Source organism: Lygodium microphyllum, chromosome 23, assembly GCF_053477565.2.
Source record: "Lygodium microphyllum isolate KBCC chromosome 23, Lygodium_microphyllum_v1.1.10, whole genome shotgun sequence".
Taxonomy (NCBI): Eukaryota; Viridiplantae; Streptophyta; class Polypodiopsida; order Schizaeales; family Lygodiaceae; genus Lygodium; species Lygodium microphyllum.
Window position 1 is genome coordinate 43,181,597 of NC_141157.1, and position 19,536 is coordinate 43,201,132.

Genomic DNA, 19,536 nt, shown 5'->3' on the forward strand with positions numbered 1-19,536 from the left:
TATTGTCATGTGTGTAAAAATATACCCATTCGCATATATTTTTAGATAACCAAAACATCAATCAAAATACACACTAGAATGGTCATTGGTATGAATGTCAATATATACCAATCTTTAGACACATATTCCAATATCCTTACTAAAGCTAATATCAACATTGCAAAATTTTTCCCAATGTTGTTTCAGAATGAGCTTCATTTCTTGTATTGGTATCCCAACAAGATGTCATAAAACTACCTAATCCTACTCCCAATATTCACATTATTTTGGTTTCCATAGGAGTTGATACCTTCTTTATGACTCTTTGTACTTAGTAAATTTTCATCATGCATGATACACTATTTCTATCTTCATTTTATGAATTTCACTATATCATGTAGAGTTGAACATGCTTTTGAAATTCAAGGATATTGTTAATTATACACTTGATTAGCCTGCCTATCCTCAAATATCCACCAAATAGAAGGAAAACTCTAAATTTTTAGAAAACATATGAAGACACCATTAAGCCTATTTGAAAAACATATCTAGCTCATACAATCTCATTATGAACATACCATAAAGCCTACTTAAAAAACATATTTAACTCATACAATATCATTAAATGATTTTAGATGTTTGGTATTTTTAGTTACACAATTCACAAATAATAGTCTAAAATATTTTAAAAGGATAGAATAGATCAACCATCAAAAACTTTGCAAAAATTTTGGCTCAAAAGTAGTTATGGATGAAATGAATATATTTCTCTACTAAGACATTTACAACGATGTTGCTTGAACATGTAATAAATAATATTTTAACCAATATCTATAGTCAATAAAATTGCAGATAATCATTAACTTGCTATAGTAACTCAACATCGTTGGCATATTGCAACCAAATAGTTTGTTGTTAAGCTGATGTTAGGAAGACAAGCATTTTTAGTTGTCACACTCTCTAGCCTTTCAAAGAAGAGTGTGGTTCTTTGAAGACCAATATGTGCTTGAATCATGGGCTTCAAGATACTTTCAAAAAACTTAGCTGAGGTCTTTCCAAATTCTTGTGGATCTCTGCGCAAAGAATGATTCTCAACCTGGTTTGCCAAATCTTCAATCAATTCTAATTTTAGAATTTTAAGCTCTGGAACCTCTTTCAATGCAAGTTCTAGCTCTTCGCGACTAACAACATATTTTGGTATGTTGAAGGTGTCCATTTCCTCACAACTTATTATGCCCTGCATTAAAAAATATGAGTTGGCATTCATTCAGATATTATTTGGTTTCTATTTTGAAGTAGATATAAATATAAGTGAAACATATGATTGACAAATTGGTTCATCATCATAAGAAAATGGAAAAAATTGACATAGTATTTATCAAATGAGGTGATTTAAATACATGTACTTGTGATTGGGTTAGTAATAAGAGTCTTATGACTAGATAAAAAACAATGATTAATCAATTGATAGAAACTATGTTAACATATCTCACTTAAACAGGGATCTCAATTACTATTTTATTTTTGCCTCTATGATAAAGTTGTGAGTTGAAAAACATGATGAGTTAAATCTTTGAAGTTTAAAATGTTGTGGGGGGGTTTGGAGATTTTCCCAAACAGATAAGTCTTCCAAAACAATGCTTATTATTAGAAAAAACCATAAAGTCAAAGATAGCATGTTTTCATGGAAGAAAAATGCACCTCATTCACCATCTCATTCCATGTGTCATCCACAAAGCCACACCCCATGCGATTGTAAAGGTTGGGATAATCATCATCTTCATCACGAGCAAGTGTGAAAAGGAACATTATAGCATCTTTAGCCATCTCTTCAACTCTACATCTAAAAAAGTGAATTAGATCAGCCTTGGATTGTCTTGCAAAAGCTTTTGCAACTTCTGGTGTTTGGCCATTACCCCAAAACCAAACATGGCCTTTGTTCCATGAAGGGGATGACTTGTCTAGCACATCAGATGGTACCTAATATGATCATGAACATAGAGTAGAGGATCAAAGTTAAATTGTGCAAACAAAATATGGTTGAGGAAAAGAAATTAGATTCTCTATTAGTGATTGCTCATATACGACTAGTTTCATGTTTTCTAAACAAAATATGAATGAAGAATCAAAACTCTATCATTCTTACATATATGAACTAGTTTTATGTTTTGTAAACAATGTATGGAGTATGAGGAATCTAGAATGAGACAATTCTATCATCAAACTTTGAAGTTTGTGACATTAGAACATTCAAGGGGACTTGTACCAAAGAAGATGTCAAGCTTCAATGTTCAAAGAAGTTGGAGCATTACAGACTAACTTGGAAGGGTTGGCTATTAGTAATATTTCAAGTGACAATGCACATCTTCAAACACTCTTCCATTGATACAAGTTAATGAGTTTCTGTAGATATTTACACATGTTACATGTGGTCGAACTTCAAATATGGCAAGCATTTGAACCAACTCAACTTGTGATTTCACATGCAAATATGTTGAATGTGAAGACATTTAACGTGTTGTGTCAAGCAAGCGTGATGAATATTGTGGCACAAAAAAGGACCCCATCAAACGTAGGGCTTGAAATTCAAGAGGACCAAGAACAAGAAGTAGGAGACAATATTCTTATGTTGTTCCAAAAAGGTAAGAGTGTGTACAAAGCAAAATACCAAAAGTTATAATGCAAGTATGGGGGAGAGGTCAAATGAATTCACTACGTTGTGAAAGCCAATGCCAAGAAAGGGAATATGCCTAGAGTCTTGCATAGGTGTCAGGCATTGATTTGTTAAAAGGGCATCACATTACTAGCTCACAACTTTACACCTCACTACGTTGTGAGAGCCAGTGTGCCAGAAAAGGGAATATGCCTAAAGTCTTGCATTATAGGTGTTAGCCGTTCATTGATTTCTTAAAAAGTATCACATTACTAGCTCACTCCATTGAGACGCGCCCCCCTCCCATCCCCACCCCAAGCCCTCCCCAATTTGTATTTTTAAAAGAATTTGAAAATAAAAACTCCAATATAAGGCATTCAATTGCTCTAGATGTCCCCTATGTACTGATAAATCTGGATAAATATACGCAAAATGGGGTGTTCCATACTTGTCCTCCTTACTTACCAATAAGCTGAGATTGAGTAGAAAGTAAATAACGGAAGTAAGCCAAGTATTCTAAAGAGATCAAATGAATGCAGCACACCTGAGAGAGCCAATGGAGAGCGAACGCACAGCTGACGAAGTTGAGGCTTCTTGATGGGAAGAGGCGGTCGTAGAAGGAGCCTGGCACGCCAGCAGCATACGCTCTAGTGGTAAGAGCCTGGTCATCATCTGCGATTGATGATGAACAGGAGAAGGTATTACGGTTGGGGGCGACAGCCAGAGATCGAAACAGATGATTAAAGTCGTTCGACGGAAGGTCCGAGAAGAAGTACTGGATCTCCATCATGGCACGACCCTCAGTATTTATATTGTTACTATCAGGAACGTCCTTAATCGTGGCGGCCGGATATTGCAGGTCAAGCGGGTGATCGGATATAGAATTATGAGTATGGCTATGAGTATTAGTTAGCCCTAAGAAGCCCTCAGTGAAGGCATGCGCGATAAAATCAGCATAGGCGAGGGCATTCTCACCGTAGGAGCACCCCAGGTCTGCTACGGCGACATGGTGTGCGCCAGCCCTGTAGTTACTGCAGTGATCACCAGCTGCTCTTTCCCCTTCTTCGAATTCTTTGGCAGCTTCTTTGGATTGAACAGTAACATGAGTACAGTTGTTTGATCCAGCGATTCTACTAGGTCTCATATTGCTCATATTATCTACCGCGAGGCGGACGGCTTCTGCCAGATGAGGCTTTGCGTAGGCATGGAAAGCACGGATCTGATGGTTGGAGTTGGCGGCATAGCTGTCTGCTCCACCCCCACCTTGCATACAAGGCATGGGTGATCCAGTCGACCGAGTACCGTCATTAGTAGCGGCCGTCCTCTGAGCCATAGTGCTGGTAATATATCGATTCTACAGCTGTCTATTGATATCAGCTTACTGGTATATCGATAGACAAATACAAACGAATTGCCTCGCAATATTATCTCTCTCGGAGAAAGCTTGAACCTCTTCACGCTTTCATATTATATCCATAATCAATCACTATCTATCTAGCCCCAGCCTGGCGGCTGAGTTCCCCCCTCTTGACCCATTCTTATCTTTGCGAGCCCTGCCACCGCATGCTTAAAGAACTTTCTTCGTCCTGCTCTTTCTTGAAGGACCGTAGACTTTAGACATGAGGAGAGAACCGTGCTGGCGGGGACTGGAGAGCTTGCAATTTAAAAAATCAGTAAGGCTATTAATTTAAGTAATTTTGTTTGAAAAATCTGAACGTACGTACAATGTGTTTTGTGGAGAGATGAATAAAAGAGAGGAGCTAATTGAGAGAGAGAAGCCTCAAACCTCCTAGTAAGAATTGCCCTCCTTGTGAACGTGGGAAGGAAGTCGACCACTTTTTACCATACAAAAACCAAAGAAAAAGAACTCGCTCACTTTCTAAGTGTGCACATGAGCTTGGCTTGCTATTGCTGTTTGCGTGTGTGTGTGTGTGTGTGTGTGTGTGTGTGTTTGTGTGTGTGTGTGTGTGTGTGTTATTATAGGTTGAAAGATTTTATTGTCTTTCTATGATGTTCCAATCATAATACATTGGCATTTTTGAATAATTATCATAGTACATTAGTAACATGCTCTTGGCAATATGACTATGTTATAAGGATACATAACATATATTATATGTATAATATGGCCATACATTAATAAGGTATCAATGTACATTATCACATATGTATCCCTCTCACTTTAGAATATATCTAAAGTTCTACATCCCATTCACTACAAGGGATAGATATATAGTTGCATTTTATGAACTAAAAAGAAAGCTTATAATCATTCTCTATGAGAGACCATATTCACTTTAAATGGCTGATGTCTACATACATCTTAACCTTAAAATCTAAATGCATATGTAGTTGCACTAATACACATTTATGTAAATATGACAATTTGGTATTAGAAAACCAAGGAGCTACTAATTGTAGAATTTTAGAGTGGCAAGTTTGCAACAACTAGTAGCTTCGTGGCCTTTTTCTTTTAATTATTCACATAAACCACATGAGACAAAATATAATAATTAAACTCAAAATTACCAAAATAGTATAGAGGAAGCTCTTGATAATATATTCCTAAATTTGATACAATAAATGTAATCTAACTTTATTTTGAAGCTAGATTTAGCTTGGGTTACAAATGAGTTTGTACTCAATGGGTAAAAATAAAGGTACATTCTAAAGCAAAATTTTCATCAGCTTATAAAAAAGAGAGGCTAATGCAACTTAAAATTAGAGAAGAGGCATAGTTGACATGCATGCCTCACTTGTGTATATAAGGCTTGCTCTCCAAGAAGTGCTTATTGTGGAGGAGGATAAGTGTTGCAAAGTTGCTCATGTGCTGAATCTAACATCTCAAATATTAAATAGATATAACATTATGAAATATAAAATACTTGAATAAGTTAATAAATTCAAAAAGAATAAGAGAAAATATATGATAAGGCCCCATCTACTCAATGACAAAAGCCATGGTTTGCCACCCTCCATTATAAAATATTCATTTACATAGCTATTTACATTCATGGCATGTATCTACTTGCAAACAAAACACAAATATATATCAAAATAATACGAAGTTTTGTGTATTAAGACCTAGCGAATGAGTGGTCTCCACTGTGTTCATAAGTGGACTCCGAAGTAGTGAAGAGCTTTACAAGGCCTTGGTGAGCAACTCAACCCTGCAAAGGGACGTGCTAACTAGGGTCTTTAAAGAAGCCATACAAGTGGAAGATCTGCTCAAAGAGAGAACCTCAAGACTTACAACCCAAGACATCACTGCTCTTGAAGCCTCAAAAAGAACTTCAATTGCTAGTGATGGATCTAGCCAACGCACCCAAGACAAAGGAAAGAATGTCAATCAAAGCTAGGAGTTGGCAAACATGAAGCTAGAGTTGGCCAAGCTACAGGAGATGATGAGAAGGCCTAGGCGGTCACATCTCCAATGTGTGTTTGGGAGAGGAGCCCCATTAGCCCTCCCAACACCTAACAATACAAAGCCACCCATCCATAGGATAGAGATCAATCCCACATGCATACCTAGGCTGCCTAGACCCTATGTAACCCATCCATCAAAGCACTAGTCCACTATGTGGAGGAGCCTAACAATGAGGAACCTATGTGAACCCTTATGTCTCATACGACGAAGAGAAAAACCCCATGGACTATCGACCAATGTTGATGATGGCATTAGGAAGGGGGAGAGGTAGAGGCTTAGGAGGGTAGACCTAAGAACCAATTTCTTGTTGGGACTTGTGGTTACCTAGGACCCATCTCCTCACGCTAACTCGAGAGGGAGCAAGAAAATTCAAGAAAAGGCTGATCTCAGATTTGCTAAATGTGGAATCACTCACCTCTTGGCTATTTTCCACACACAAAAGCCATCCTATAGCTCAACAATTGTCCCATTAGTTCCATTAGGGCTTCTCAGTGTCAAGATATGCAACGAGGAGGCCACACTCATCACGTTGCATGTCATGACCCATATAGAGACTAGGTAGGCTGGCATATCATTTCCAAAGCGGCCTAGCAACTTAGACGTAGCCTCAATCGGAAAGAAGAGTTGTAGTAGGTGAAGAAGAAACAAAACCAATGCAAGGGTCACACTTAGAATCAAGAGTGCCACAACACTGCCTGTTGGAAAGAAGGTCACAGACGCAAAGGTAGAGACATCCGCTCCAAAGACTGCTAAGAAGGGAAGTGCTAAGGTAGGGGAGTACCCCAACTCGAAGTGCCAACTAGAAGCCATAGAAAAAGTGAAGGAATAGGTGAAAGAAGCCCAAGAACACCTAAAGGACGTTGAGCGCATCTTGGAGGATGAGATCGATGATCTCTCAAGCATAAGCACACCAATTTTGCCTCCACGACCAAAGTTGAAAGACACATTTGCACCACAAGGAGTGCCACTTAGATGGAGTTTAAACGCTACAGGCCAACAACCAATTAAGGCCATTGGCCAAGGAGTACACAACTAGGAGAAGAGCGAGTAGCTAGCAATCTTCTTACAATGCTAGTGATCACCCCAGTGACTCCAAGCTTAGGAGATCTACTTAGGTAGCATCCGACACTATGGCAATAATTGAAGTTGTGGGTAGAAGGATCGATAGAGCAAGCTATAGCTGACTTACATGAGCATGATGCAGTAATGCAAATACTAAGTCTGATGCTGCACTCAGTGCCCAAGTCCTTACACGTTACTGCTTTTCGGGAAGGCATCAAAATGCATGCAGTCTTACCCGTCATAGCTCTAGGCAATACCACAAGAAAGGGAATCCTAGAACGATAGCAAGAGTCAATGTGTTTAGCCACATAGTGCTCCATGCTTGGGGTAACCCACCTGTCAAGAATGCTAGATTTATTGTCATATTGGCTATAAGAGAATGAAAGTCAAGCCATTCGGAATACTAAAGAATTGGCCATTAAAGATTGCAGGAGTCTAGTTCTCCATAGAGTTCATAGTCATGCAAGGAGTGGACTATGACATCATGTTGGGCCGCCGACCTTGGATGTGCAATGCACGAGTCATAGAAGACTAGGGCAACAGAGTCTGATCTTCCTAGGCAACCAAATGGAAGCGGTAAGGGTAGAGATGGATACTTAGAAGACACTTTTCTTAGAGTTCATAATTGAAATTGATAGCATGATAATATTCTTTGGCATCAGTTTTTCATATTTTTCTGACACACACACAACATGCACACAAACAGAAACACACGCAAACACAAACACACAAGTGGAGTATGTACATTGGATGCGGGTACTAAAAAGGACGGAAAGATAATGCAGCAATCAAACACAATGAAACACACGTGAAAAGATAACACAAATGCACAACAAAAATGGAGGTGCTTATGGCTCGGATGCGCAGTAGCACGACATCCACCCCCTCTAAAACCTGTGCATCCTCTGGATGAGCCAACTATCCATGATCATCTAAGTCCACAAACAGGTCCAGTTCTTCATCAGTTTCCGGTAGACCTGTTTCTCCATCAGTTACATCATCCATATTCTCTGCTTCTTCTGCTAAAATTGCTTCTGGCTGCTCTTCTTCTACCAATGCTTCAAGTGCATACTCTTCATCTTCTCTTCTCTTGAAAATCTTGACTCGTTTTTGGAGCCCCAAGAGGAATACCAAGGAAAAGGGAATTCTCTTGCAAGAAAATCTATCTTGTAACATCAACAAGCTTGTTTATCATGTTTCATATGATCACAATGAAGAAAAGAACACCAGGCACAACAAATCTTCATGCAGCATCATGTAAATCTCCCACGGTTTTTAATAGAATCAACCATATTCTTCAACATCTTCACAAAATCCATCAATAGAACAAAGAAAGCAAAGAAGTACACCATCTTTGAATGAAAATACATCACATAGTATTCATCTTCAATATCTTCATAGTCTTCTCTCTCAATCTCTCATATACAATCACTCTGTTTCAATAGAATTGGCTATCTCTGACTCTCTCTCACACTCCATCAATAATACATCATATCCTCACTACAATCTCTCAAAAATTACTCTCAATAATCACTCTTAGGTCGTGGATACCCCTCCCAAGAGGTATTTCTGATATGAAGGGTCACCAGAGCCACTACAGTGTCTCTTCATAGCTCACTACTGTCACTTCACTCTAGTCTTCTCTTGAGTCTTCAACAGCTACTTCTTCCACTTCTTTCAGCTCTTTTGCACTTGTATTCACCTCTTTCCAAGGCTAGAAAACTTTCCCAAAGTCACACATACATTCCACAGAACACTTACAGAACAGTCTACAGAACAGTACCAGAACAGCTACAGTACAGAACAGAACAGAAACAGAACAGAAGCAGAAGCTCTACAGAAGACCTACAGAAGGTTACAGAAGGTCATCAAAACTACATAACTCATTCTCAAATCATTCCAAAACTCTCACAAACCATTCACTAAGCTTTCACAATATCTCATTCTTCATTAATCAATACTCCATCCCTCCTTACAGAAGACAATCAGAACAAAACAGACCAAAACAGAACAAAACAGAAGGTATACAGAACCAATCAGAACCTATCAGAACATCACAGAAACATCAACAAACATCACGATCTTCCAAAACACAATCAATATCATCCAAAACACTCTCAAACCACTTCCTAATCAACCAATCATCTCATAAAATCAACCATTCAGCTCTCAAAAACAACAAAAATCAGCCAAAAAACAAGTCATTTCAACACTCAACATATCCCCACACTTAATAAGGAAGCGTCCTCGCGACCCAGGAAAAAGGGAATACAAGTTCATAGAAAAGCTTCACTTTGATCTTCAATATCTTCATACAAAGAATCCATCCACCACGACCCCATCTTATAACCTGTTTCTGATATAAAAATACGAAGAAAGGAAAACTCTTTCACACATTAACACCTCTTATCAAACTAAAAATCATCACAAATTTGTAAAGGATATAAGAGTTTGCTTCTTCTTCATCATCTTCATTTGCTTCAACTCTCCAACCACGACCCCATCTCTACAAATCTCCAAAACATAGCTCGTACACAAGATCCAATACGTTCGTTTGACATACATAAACTCACAACACAAACACTAATACACAACACAACCATCTGAATGACTTCCTCAAAAAGAAAGTTTGGCATTAAAAAGCTTGCACCATACATTGGAAAGGTATCAATGAAGATGATCCCTCTTAAAAGATTGATGTTGTCGGAATCGATCCATAGATAAGGATTCATCTACAAAGTTTTTAGGAGGATTTTGAAAAAATTGGAGACGGCACATCCTTTCCAACAGGACTAAGTATCTGCTAGGCAAACAAAGGGCATGAAAATACAGTATCTCCAACTGTTGAGAATCAATGCTAACATTGACATTCATGCACAACTTTGGAATAGGCTTTGAATCAGTATGAGAGTGCCTATGCATATACGCCAGGTACCAAGCAAAGTGAGCAGTTAATCTCACTGAGGGATCTGCAGACTGTGAATATTGTTGGGCAAAATGAACATAGTTTTGATAAGCTTGACTGGAAGCTGTCCATTCTCCTGGAATTATTGGCCAATTAATCTGTGGTCCTGTAAGGCAATCATCCGAACTCCATCCCCTTCTTCTGGAAATCTGAGTATCAAAACCGGCACAGTCACTAACCAACTGAGGTGGTTGAGATATGGAAGTGCTAGGAGAGGGTAATGGAATAAGGGAAAGTGGATGTAGGGAAGGATAGGAAAAATCATAAAAGGAAGAAAAGGTTAAAGAAGGAGTGGCAGAAATTTGTAAGGAATCACTAAGGAAAGGTGTTAATTGATAAATAGGAAATGTGGAGGGTACATTAATGAGGGGTGAAGGACAGGGTGGAGAAGGGGAAAATACCCTATCCTCAATAAAGGAACAGTAAGTGAAAATAGGAATTTGAGGGAAATTGGAAGGTTGGAAAAGAAGTGGTAAAATTACTGTGGAATGAGTTTGACAAAGGGAAAAATATATAGCATAGCGGTGAGCCAATTGTTGATAATAAAGGAGGGTAGGAACAGAAGGTCCCAAGAGAGATCGTCTCTGATAGGCATCAAAGAAAGTAGCATCAAATGGATTATGTTTGGAAAGATAGGTTAAGAGATCCATCCTCAGTTGGTAAGTACTCTGTACAAAAGTAGGAGCTGTGTTTTGTCTTTGATTTAGGACCACCGAATCAATCATGGGATGCCACGAATTATCTTGACAATCAGCCACTTTGGAGGAATAACTTTGAAACATTTCAGCTATGCGCAACTCCAAATGATTGACATAGAGAACAGCCTGTAAGACCACATCCCCCACATACCATGCCATATCTACCTCATCTGGAATTAACAAATCTCCTCGGAGATACATGTATGACATCAGCATGGTGTTTGGCGTGACAGAATCTTCAAAGAGCATTCTGACTACCTCGGTCAACAACTCAGCAGACCAAGCCCCACTCCAGCCATCCTCTAGAAAAGGTAAATCCATCGTGGAAAGCTTCATATAGAAGACCAGCTTCTGTAAATGGTAGTGGACAAAGAAAGAATGGTCAGGTAAGACATATTCCTGAAACTGTTCAAAGGTAGACCATAACAAGTCCATTCTGGACTGCAATCTTTCCACTTTGTCTTGGAATAGAGGGCACAAAGTAGCCTGTCTCTGTAGGGCAGCCAAATCCTGCTGTGAAAAAGAGGGAATTAATGAAACAGGAGGGCTTGGAGGAACAGAGCGGGACTTTGCAAGCTGATCCTGCAACTGCTGGATTTGGGAGGCTTGGTTGGCCACTGTGTCATTAGCCATTTGTAAAGCTGAAAGCTTGTCATCTAATTGAACTTGGAATTCTTTCGCTTCGGTGGACATCCGCTCCTTCTCTGCTGAAAGGTTAGTAACTTGTGACTGAGCCTCGAGTAACTGGGTCTTCAATAAAGAAATCTCATCACTTTGGGTGGCAACCAGTTGGGTTTGCTGTTCCATTTGCTTGAATAGATCTGCTAGGGTATCCTTAGTAGATGCTAATTCAGATGTTGCCTTATGCAACTGGTCTTTGGACTGCATAAGCTCCTCATAGAAAGATGCGTACAGCTGTTGAACACAGGCTGTCACTGACAACTCAATGGAACTTTGAATATCCTTGTAGAGGAAAGGAATGGCATCTCCTGAAACGAGACTGTTTAGGGAAGGAACGGAGATATCCAAGGATCCTTCTCTATGTGCCCTGAATAGGTTATTGCAAGTGAGAAACCCAGGGAGGTCACTGCAAGAAGTAGCAGGGATAGGCACCGAGGGAAGTACAGCAGGGGCTTTATCCGCTACCCTCTTCAAGCGTTTGCGCTGGATGACCAGGGGAGGTGGAGAATCATCATCCTCAATGTCAATAGGTGCTGACTCTTCTGAAGGTGGAGGAGGAGGTACTGGATCTGATGGAGGAGGTGGAGGCACAGTCTTCTGTAAACCTGAATAGGTCAAGAAGGCAGACAAATATGATCCATAGGTAACATTGGTAACATTACCCCTTGTGACTTTAACGAAATGCTGATCCATCTTAGTAAGGAGGTATGTGCTCCAATCAATGGCAACTCCTTTTAGCACCATCCTGGAAGCTGTGAAAAGCTCTTTGGACAAATAGTGGGATGGCGTTTTGGCAGGCATGAATCTGTCCTGAAGGAACTGGCACATCGTCTTCCAGACGGGATCAGTGATCATAGAAAACGAAACTCCTGAAGAGTTTATCACTTTCTTAACATCAAGGACCTCCCTTGTCTGCTTCTGCAATAGTTTGAGAATCTCTTCATTAGAGAAGAGCTGTCGAGTGGTCACAAAAGGTTCCCCTTTGAAGGGTAAAGACAGAGCCTTCCCTAAGCCGCGAGACGTCAATGTCATAGACATGCCTTGGACTACTCCTGTCTTCTTGCTGTAAGAGGCCAGGAACTCATCACAGACGGACGGATCCTCTGGAAGTAATGGAAAAGGAGTGGCCACAAAAGCAGCAAGTCCTGCCTTCGTGAGGGGCTCAAAAGTAAGTAGGGACGAGTAATCCCTACTAACTAGTGGGACGTACTGGATAGGGGGAGGAGCATGAGAAGGCGCCATTCAAATGGTTACACACACACCACAAACACAGTCAATCAAGGTGAATGCCTGCAAACCAACAGACAAAAAACCAAGGATAAGAGAATTACCAATCAAAACGTGACTCGACCGACTAACCCCAAGCAAACCACATCCTAGAAAAAATTTGACATGACCTTGAGACAAATGCGACCGAAAGCTTCATGCGATGCATCAGACAAACACCCTGAACCCCGTATCAGGCAATAAAAGAAAAAAAAACTGCATACCGTACCCGTAACCGTAACCGTAACGAAAACAGGAAACCAAAACCATATCATATCCAACATCTATCAATACGACATCTGTGATAGAACCAAGATTGGACCACGGAAAACATCACTAAGAACTGCGTATACCCATCCCACGAAACGGTTCATTAAAAAAAAGGATTAAGTGCAGTGAGGGGGGGATTATTTAATGAAGGGTTGATTTTCATCAATTATTAAAAATGGGTGAAGTTTTATTAGGTGATAAACCTTAATAAGAAAACGGCGGTTCCTTATTACAAATTTAATTACCAATTATTAGGTTAAACCGGTGCTTTTATACGATTCCCGGACTGCGATTCCCGACTGGGTCTCTAAATGCAATTCATTGATTATAATTAAGGTGATGTGGAGCGCTTTTTTTGCCAGCGCGTGCTCATGTGACGGCTGGTTCTTTTTAATAAAAATTTTAGAGTGCCTCTGTAGCGCACGTAGCGCGTGCTAAGTGAACAGCTGGTTTATTTTAATTAAAAAAAATGTGTGTTTAGCGCGAATGCGCGTGGAAACGGTGGGTGGATTAAAGGGTTTATTTTAACAATTAATTGTGATGAAGGGGAAAATAAATAAATAAATAACAGAAAATAAATACCTGGAAGGGTGTGTATGAAATGCAGGAATGCGCACGGAAGAGTCCCAGGAAAGGAAAAGCAAAAAGCACTGATGAAACAACAAACAACACCTTAGCAGATGTGTTAATTGGATTGATGTTGGGTTTTTATTTTTTTATATTTATTTTTTTTAAAAGTTAGTTAAGTTAATTGTTAGTTGTGATTTTGTAATGGTTGAATAAATGAAAAATGAGGAAGGGAGGTGAGGGAAATTTTTTAGAAGGTTTTTAGAAAATTTTTTACAATTTTTTACAATTTTTAAATGATTTTTCCTATTTTTTTGGCAATTTATGGGTAATTTTAGGAAAGATGGATTTTTCTAAAATTATAGGAAAGGCAATTCCTAGCAGACAAAGGTCTAAAAATTAACAAAAGACAGAAGGAAATTTTTAGAAATTTTTTGAAAATTTTTAATGAAAAAATGAAGGTTGTGATTAATTAAGTCACATTGATCACATAAATCACATAAGTCACATTAGTCACAAGTCACGTAAGTCACTTAAGTTACTTAGGTTACTTAAGTTAGTTAAGTTACTTAGGTTACTTAGGTTACTTAAGTTAGTTAAGTTACTTAGGTTACTTAAGTTAGTCATGGAAAGCAACCTAGGTTAGTGCTAACTAACTAAGTTAGTGAATTAGGTGTTAACTAAGTTAGGTTAGTTATTAACCTAGGTTAGTTACTAACTAACGTAGGTTAGGTGGTTACTAACCTAGGTTAGTGGGAGGGTGGAGGTGGAAGGGAGGGAGAAGGGAGCGGTGGCGACGACGACAGGCGGCGGAGAGCGCGGGGCCGGGCGGCGACGACGGCGCTGCGCGCGCGACGGCGAGGACGACGGCGGCGACGACGACGCTGCGGGCGGCGAGGACGACGGCGGAGAGCGCGGGGCCGGGCGCAGAGGGGAGGAAGGAGAAGGGGAGGAAGAGGGAGGAGGGGAGGGGAGGGAGGAAGAAGGAGGAAGAGGGGAGGAAGAAGAAGGGGAGGAAGAGGGAGGAGGGGAGGGAGAGGGAGGAAGAGGGGAGGAAGCAGAAAGAATGGCGGGCAGGAGAGAAGGAGGAGAGAGAAGGGAGAGGAAAGAGAAGAAAGAAGAAGGAAGAGAGAGAGAAGAGAGGAGAGAGGAAAGAAGAAGGGAGAGGGAGAGGACGTGCAGAGAGGGAGAGAGAAAGAGAGAGAAAGAAAGAAAAAGAGAGAGAAGAGAGAGAAACGGTTGGCGGGAGGGGTACCCCTTTTTTTTTTTTTGAAATATTTATTATTTTTCTTTTGTTTGGTTTTTGAAATAAAAGGTGGGCGGGCAGGGGGAAGGGAGGATGGGCGGGGTCAAGAGGGGACGGATCCCCGTCCCGCGCACGTGCGCGGGGCGGGGTAAAAAAAATTTGCCGTGACGGGATTGAAACGACACGGGGAGGATGGTACGGGGGACGCGGACACGACCGGGGCGCGTGGAGACGCGTTAAATCGAAAACGGGCGCGTTCACGCGCAAAACGAGCGCAAGAAAAAAACGCAAAAATACAGAAAAATTAATAACTCCCAATCCGGATGTCAAAACGAAATAGCGTAAAAACGAAAAGTGGGCAGGACGACAGGAGGGAAACAGGGAAAATACGGAATGGGGGTTCCGGGAGAAGTAAAGGGCGTTCACGTGCAAAAAACACAAAAAACAAACCAAAAACGCAATTTAAAAATTAATATCGAAAGATCCGTGCATCGGAATGAGGTGCAGCAAAAAGGAAAACGGTGCAAAAGGATGTGCCCGACAATCCTATCCTATCAAAACATAATTCCGACTGAAATAAGATGCATTCACATGGGGAAAACCCAAAAAACAAACCCGAAAATGGGATCGGAAATTAATATCGGACGAACCGTTCATCGGAATGACAGGCAGTAAGAAGGAAAAACTGGCGCAGGAAGGGGTGGCACAGGGTTATCATGTTAAAACGCAGTTCCGGCGGAAATAGGAGGGGTTCACATGTGAAAAACTCCAAAAATACTCCCGAAAAGTCATTTAAAAATTAATAAGTAAAAATCCGAACATCGAAAAAGGGTAGAGGAAAAAGGGAAAAGGTAGGGGAAGGCACAGCGGACACGGCTGTCAAATCAAATTGGAATTCCGATGCCAATAGGGCAAGTTCACATAGAAAAATGTCAAAAATACGCACGAAAAAGGCTTAAAAACCCGGAAAATTAATAACGGACAAACCGTGTATCAGAAGGATGCGGAATAAAAAGAAAAAATGTCAGGGGAAAAGCTTTGGTCAGGGCTATGAGGTCAAATCACGGTTCCGAAGCAAGAAAAGCGCGTTCATATGGAAAACCAGCTAAATTGCGGAAAATGCTTCAAAAATTAATAACTCAAAAACCGTGCACCGGAACAGGGGTAGGTAAAAAGGAAAAATGGTCAGTTCAACAGGAGGAACAGGGCTATGAGGTTGGATTTGGACTTTGGTGAACGTAGGATGCATTCACAGGACAGGACCGCAAAATCAGGGAATGAAGGAAAACTGCAAAGAAACAGCCCCAAGGGTGGGTGGAACATAACCGGGTGGGTGGGAAGGGACCCCAGGAAGGTAAAAGCAAGTCATGGTATACATGCATGAGCAAGATAAGGCATATGCAGATGAGTATGCAATGTAGACGCGCAGGGACGCGTCCCCACACTTAAGTCCTTAATGGATAGGGTTAACCGAACAACAGGGACCTAGGACCGCGCCACAGACCATCCACTAACTTTCCCACACTTAAAACATGACCATCACTAAGAAACAGAAGTTTGTAGGGTTAGAAAAACTTGGCCCGTTGCGTCAAGAATCAAGGTTGAGTATCGATGGCACGTCCAGTGTGGTTGTCGACGCTGGAGGAACCAAGGCATCTTCTCGGCACACGTTCGTCATGGCAGGGACCACGCAGCAGCACCCAGGGAGGTAGCTGATGGAAGGAATCGCAGGAAATTCGTTGTCGATGATGATGAGGGATACTACACTCAACTCACAGTCACTCAATTGGAATAAAAGATCAATCACTCGTCCCATGACTAATATCACTTAAGGAAGAATGATTAAAACCCATATCTCATACCCGGTTGAGGAATCGACAAAGGGGGAAATGGTGCAGAAGGAGTATGCCAGGGTGCACAGTTGATGGTGCATTAGTGCGTCCAACCCGTTTGGCATAGGTGCAAGGAGGAAGGCAAGGGAGCCTTACAGTGCAGTGTACAGAACAGGGTGATGTGTCTTGTGTTGATGGTAAAGACCCATCCCGTGGTTGCATAGGGAAACGGGAACATACCTGACTCCAAGTGTCGTAACGTCCCTCAATCTCACCTCTCAGTAATTGATTGAAGAAACTCCAGTCACACTCAGCCCACCCTCTGTCTCACTCTCTGTGGATAGATACAGGAGGGCAGCCTTTTCCTGAAACCCATTGATGTAATCCTCACAATCACTCGTGCAAAAGTGTATGCCTTGTGCGCATTTGATGGTGCAACTGTGCATCCCGCCCTGTGCCGGCATACGGTGCGAGAAGGAAGGCCAGGGAGCCTTACGGTGCAGTGCACAGAAACAAATTGTGCTTTGTGCTTTGAGAGGCCCATCCCGTGGGTGCAACACTTCATTCACACTTCTCACCTCTCATTTGATTTGAAGGGAAAAGACTGGTCTCTCGCCCCACCCTCTGTCTCACTCTCGGTTGATAGATACAGAGGGGCAACCCATACTCACTTCCCCATCCGGTTAGGATGAAAGCTCACATCACTCAAGGGGTTGTCGATGAAGATCGCGTCATCAGTTGTTGAAGAGGCGTACCCAGGGAGGTAGCCATCAAATCGAGCGTTGTATTGGACAGGAACATGTCGTCTGCTAGAGGACAGTTAGTCACTCTGCAGAAAGACCCAGGACACAGCGTACCAAGGGAGGCAGCTTCAGAATTGGATCCGAGGGATATCAATTAATGAATCCACTTTCTGGACTGTTGGGTGTTACCACCTTTTCCACAGCCAGCTTCTCGCCCAAGGGTGTTTATCACCTTTTCTTGGAACGAGGCCTGCTATGACAGGGAATTGCTTCCTTTTCTCTCATAACAGATTTATTTGTTTTTTTTTTCTATTTGTTTTTTTTCTTTTTCTTTTTCTGATTTTCCCCTATTCCCGAGGGTGTTTCCACCTTTTCTCGAAGAATAAGTCGGCATGACAGGGACCTAAGTCCTTTTCTCCCATGACCGATATGTTTGGTTTTTGTCTTTTTTTTTTTCTTTTTCTCTTTTCTTCAAATTGAACAAGGGAATGGTAGAAAGACCATTTGTCAGAACCCACCTCGCCACTGTCGCTGGTGGAAAATAGAGGATAAGAGATCAAGGCTAGAAGGGGGTTTTGAGGGGACAGAGGGTTGCGTCCACTTCATCAGGAGTGATTGAAGAACGGCTAACAGAAGTAACATCATAAGAAGTACAATGCCGCACCAACGAGGGAAAAGATCAAGTGTCCGTAATTGTCAAGATCCCCAAGGAGGAAAGTACTTCTTCAAGCGATATCCATTGATCAGAAAGGGATCATCAGAGGCATCAATGGTCTGTATTTGGACAGAGCCATTAGGTTGACTGCAAGTACCTTATAGGGGCCCATCCACCGCTGTTGGAGCTTGCCAGGAAACTTGCCAAATCGTGAATCATAGGCTAGGACCAAATCACCTTTTTTGAACTCTTTGTGCTTAATGAAACTGTCATGGTAAGCCTTACGTCGAGCTTGCGTGGCTTCCATGCACTGTAGAGCCATCCTACGAATTTCATCCAAACATTCCAAGTGCAAGAGACGGCGTTGCAGTGAATCGTCATCCCCCAAACGCTCTTTGATCGCCACTCTCAAAGAGGGTAGTTCCAGTTCAACAGGAAAAACAGCTTCTGTTCCATACACCAACTGGAAAGGTGTTTGTCCCGTTGCTGCTTTATGGGAGGTTCTGTACGCCCAGAGGGCCTCTGTAAGTCGATCGTCCCAATCACGACGATGTGCGGCAATCGTTCTTGTCAGAATCGAGCAAAGGATGCGATTGGTGACTTCGACTTGGCCGTTGGCTCTGGGGTAATAAGGAGTGGACTTGCGATGGCGGATCTTATACAACTCTGTCAACTCTTCCATGACTTTGTTAAGGAAATGAGTGCCTCTGTCACTTACCAGCTCTAAGGGACTGCCAAAACGGGTGATGATATTCTCGTACATGAACAGGGCCACGCTGTTACCATCGTCCCGCTTGAGGGCTTTAGCTTCACACCACTTTGTGACATAATCTGTACATACGAGGATGTATCTATTCTGCTTCCTTCTGGTAGGAGGATCGATTGGACCTACGAAGTCGATGCCCCACTTCTCGAACGGCTTCAACGGAAGGATAGGTTGCAGCGGCATGGCACTTGTCTTGGTGGTTTTCCCCATTCTTTGACAAGCATCACATCTTTTATAGTAATCATAGGAATCTTTGTGAATGGTAGGCCACCAATATCCTGCTAGCAGAGCCTTCCGGGCCGTAGCTTCTCCTACAAAGTGACCTCCACATGGCTCGTCGTGGCAAGCCTTCAAAACAATCCCAATCTCTTCTCCTGCAACACATCTTCTGAGTACTTCATCTTTGCCTTTCTTGTACAGTGCACCACCTAGCAGGGTGTATGGGGCTGATTCTAGCATAAGCTTCTTCCTTTCCCGACTAGAAATACCAGGAGGGTATTGTTGGGTTGCCAGCAGATTAGCAATATCCGCATACCAGGGAGTTACAGTTTCTACCAAGAATAGGGAAGCATCAGGGAGGTCTGGATCATCCTGCTCCTCGTCTACAGTTTGTGGGATACGCGACAGATGATCAGCCAGGACATGGGAACGACCAGGCTTAGTAATCACCTCAAAGTCGAACTCCTGGAATAAAAGGAGCCATCTCATCATTCGTCCTTTCACATC

The 19,536-nt window shown here is 41.6% G+C and overlaps 1 protein-coding gene across 1 annotated transcript; it reads right to left on the reverse strand.

Annotated features, from left to right (window-relative positions):
* Nucleotides 1-716: 716 nt before the first annotated feature.
* LOC148016108 (gibberellic acid methyltransferase 1-like) lies at nt 717-4,184 on the reverse strand. The gene is made up of 3 exons (XM_087664667.1): nt 3,177-4,184; nt 1,681-1,959; nt 717-1,216 (listed from the first exon to the last, which is right to left on the reverse strand). The coding sequence occupies exons 1-3, from the start codon at nt 3,963-3,965 to the stop codon at nt 857-859; spliced, it is 1,428 nt and encodes a 475-aa protein (XP_087520793.1). The 5' UTR covers nt 3,966-4,184; the 3' UTR covers nt 717-856.
* Between the last annotated feature and the right edge of the window lie 15,352 nt (nt 4,185-19,536).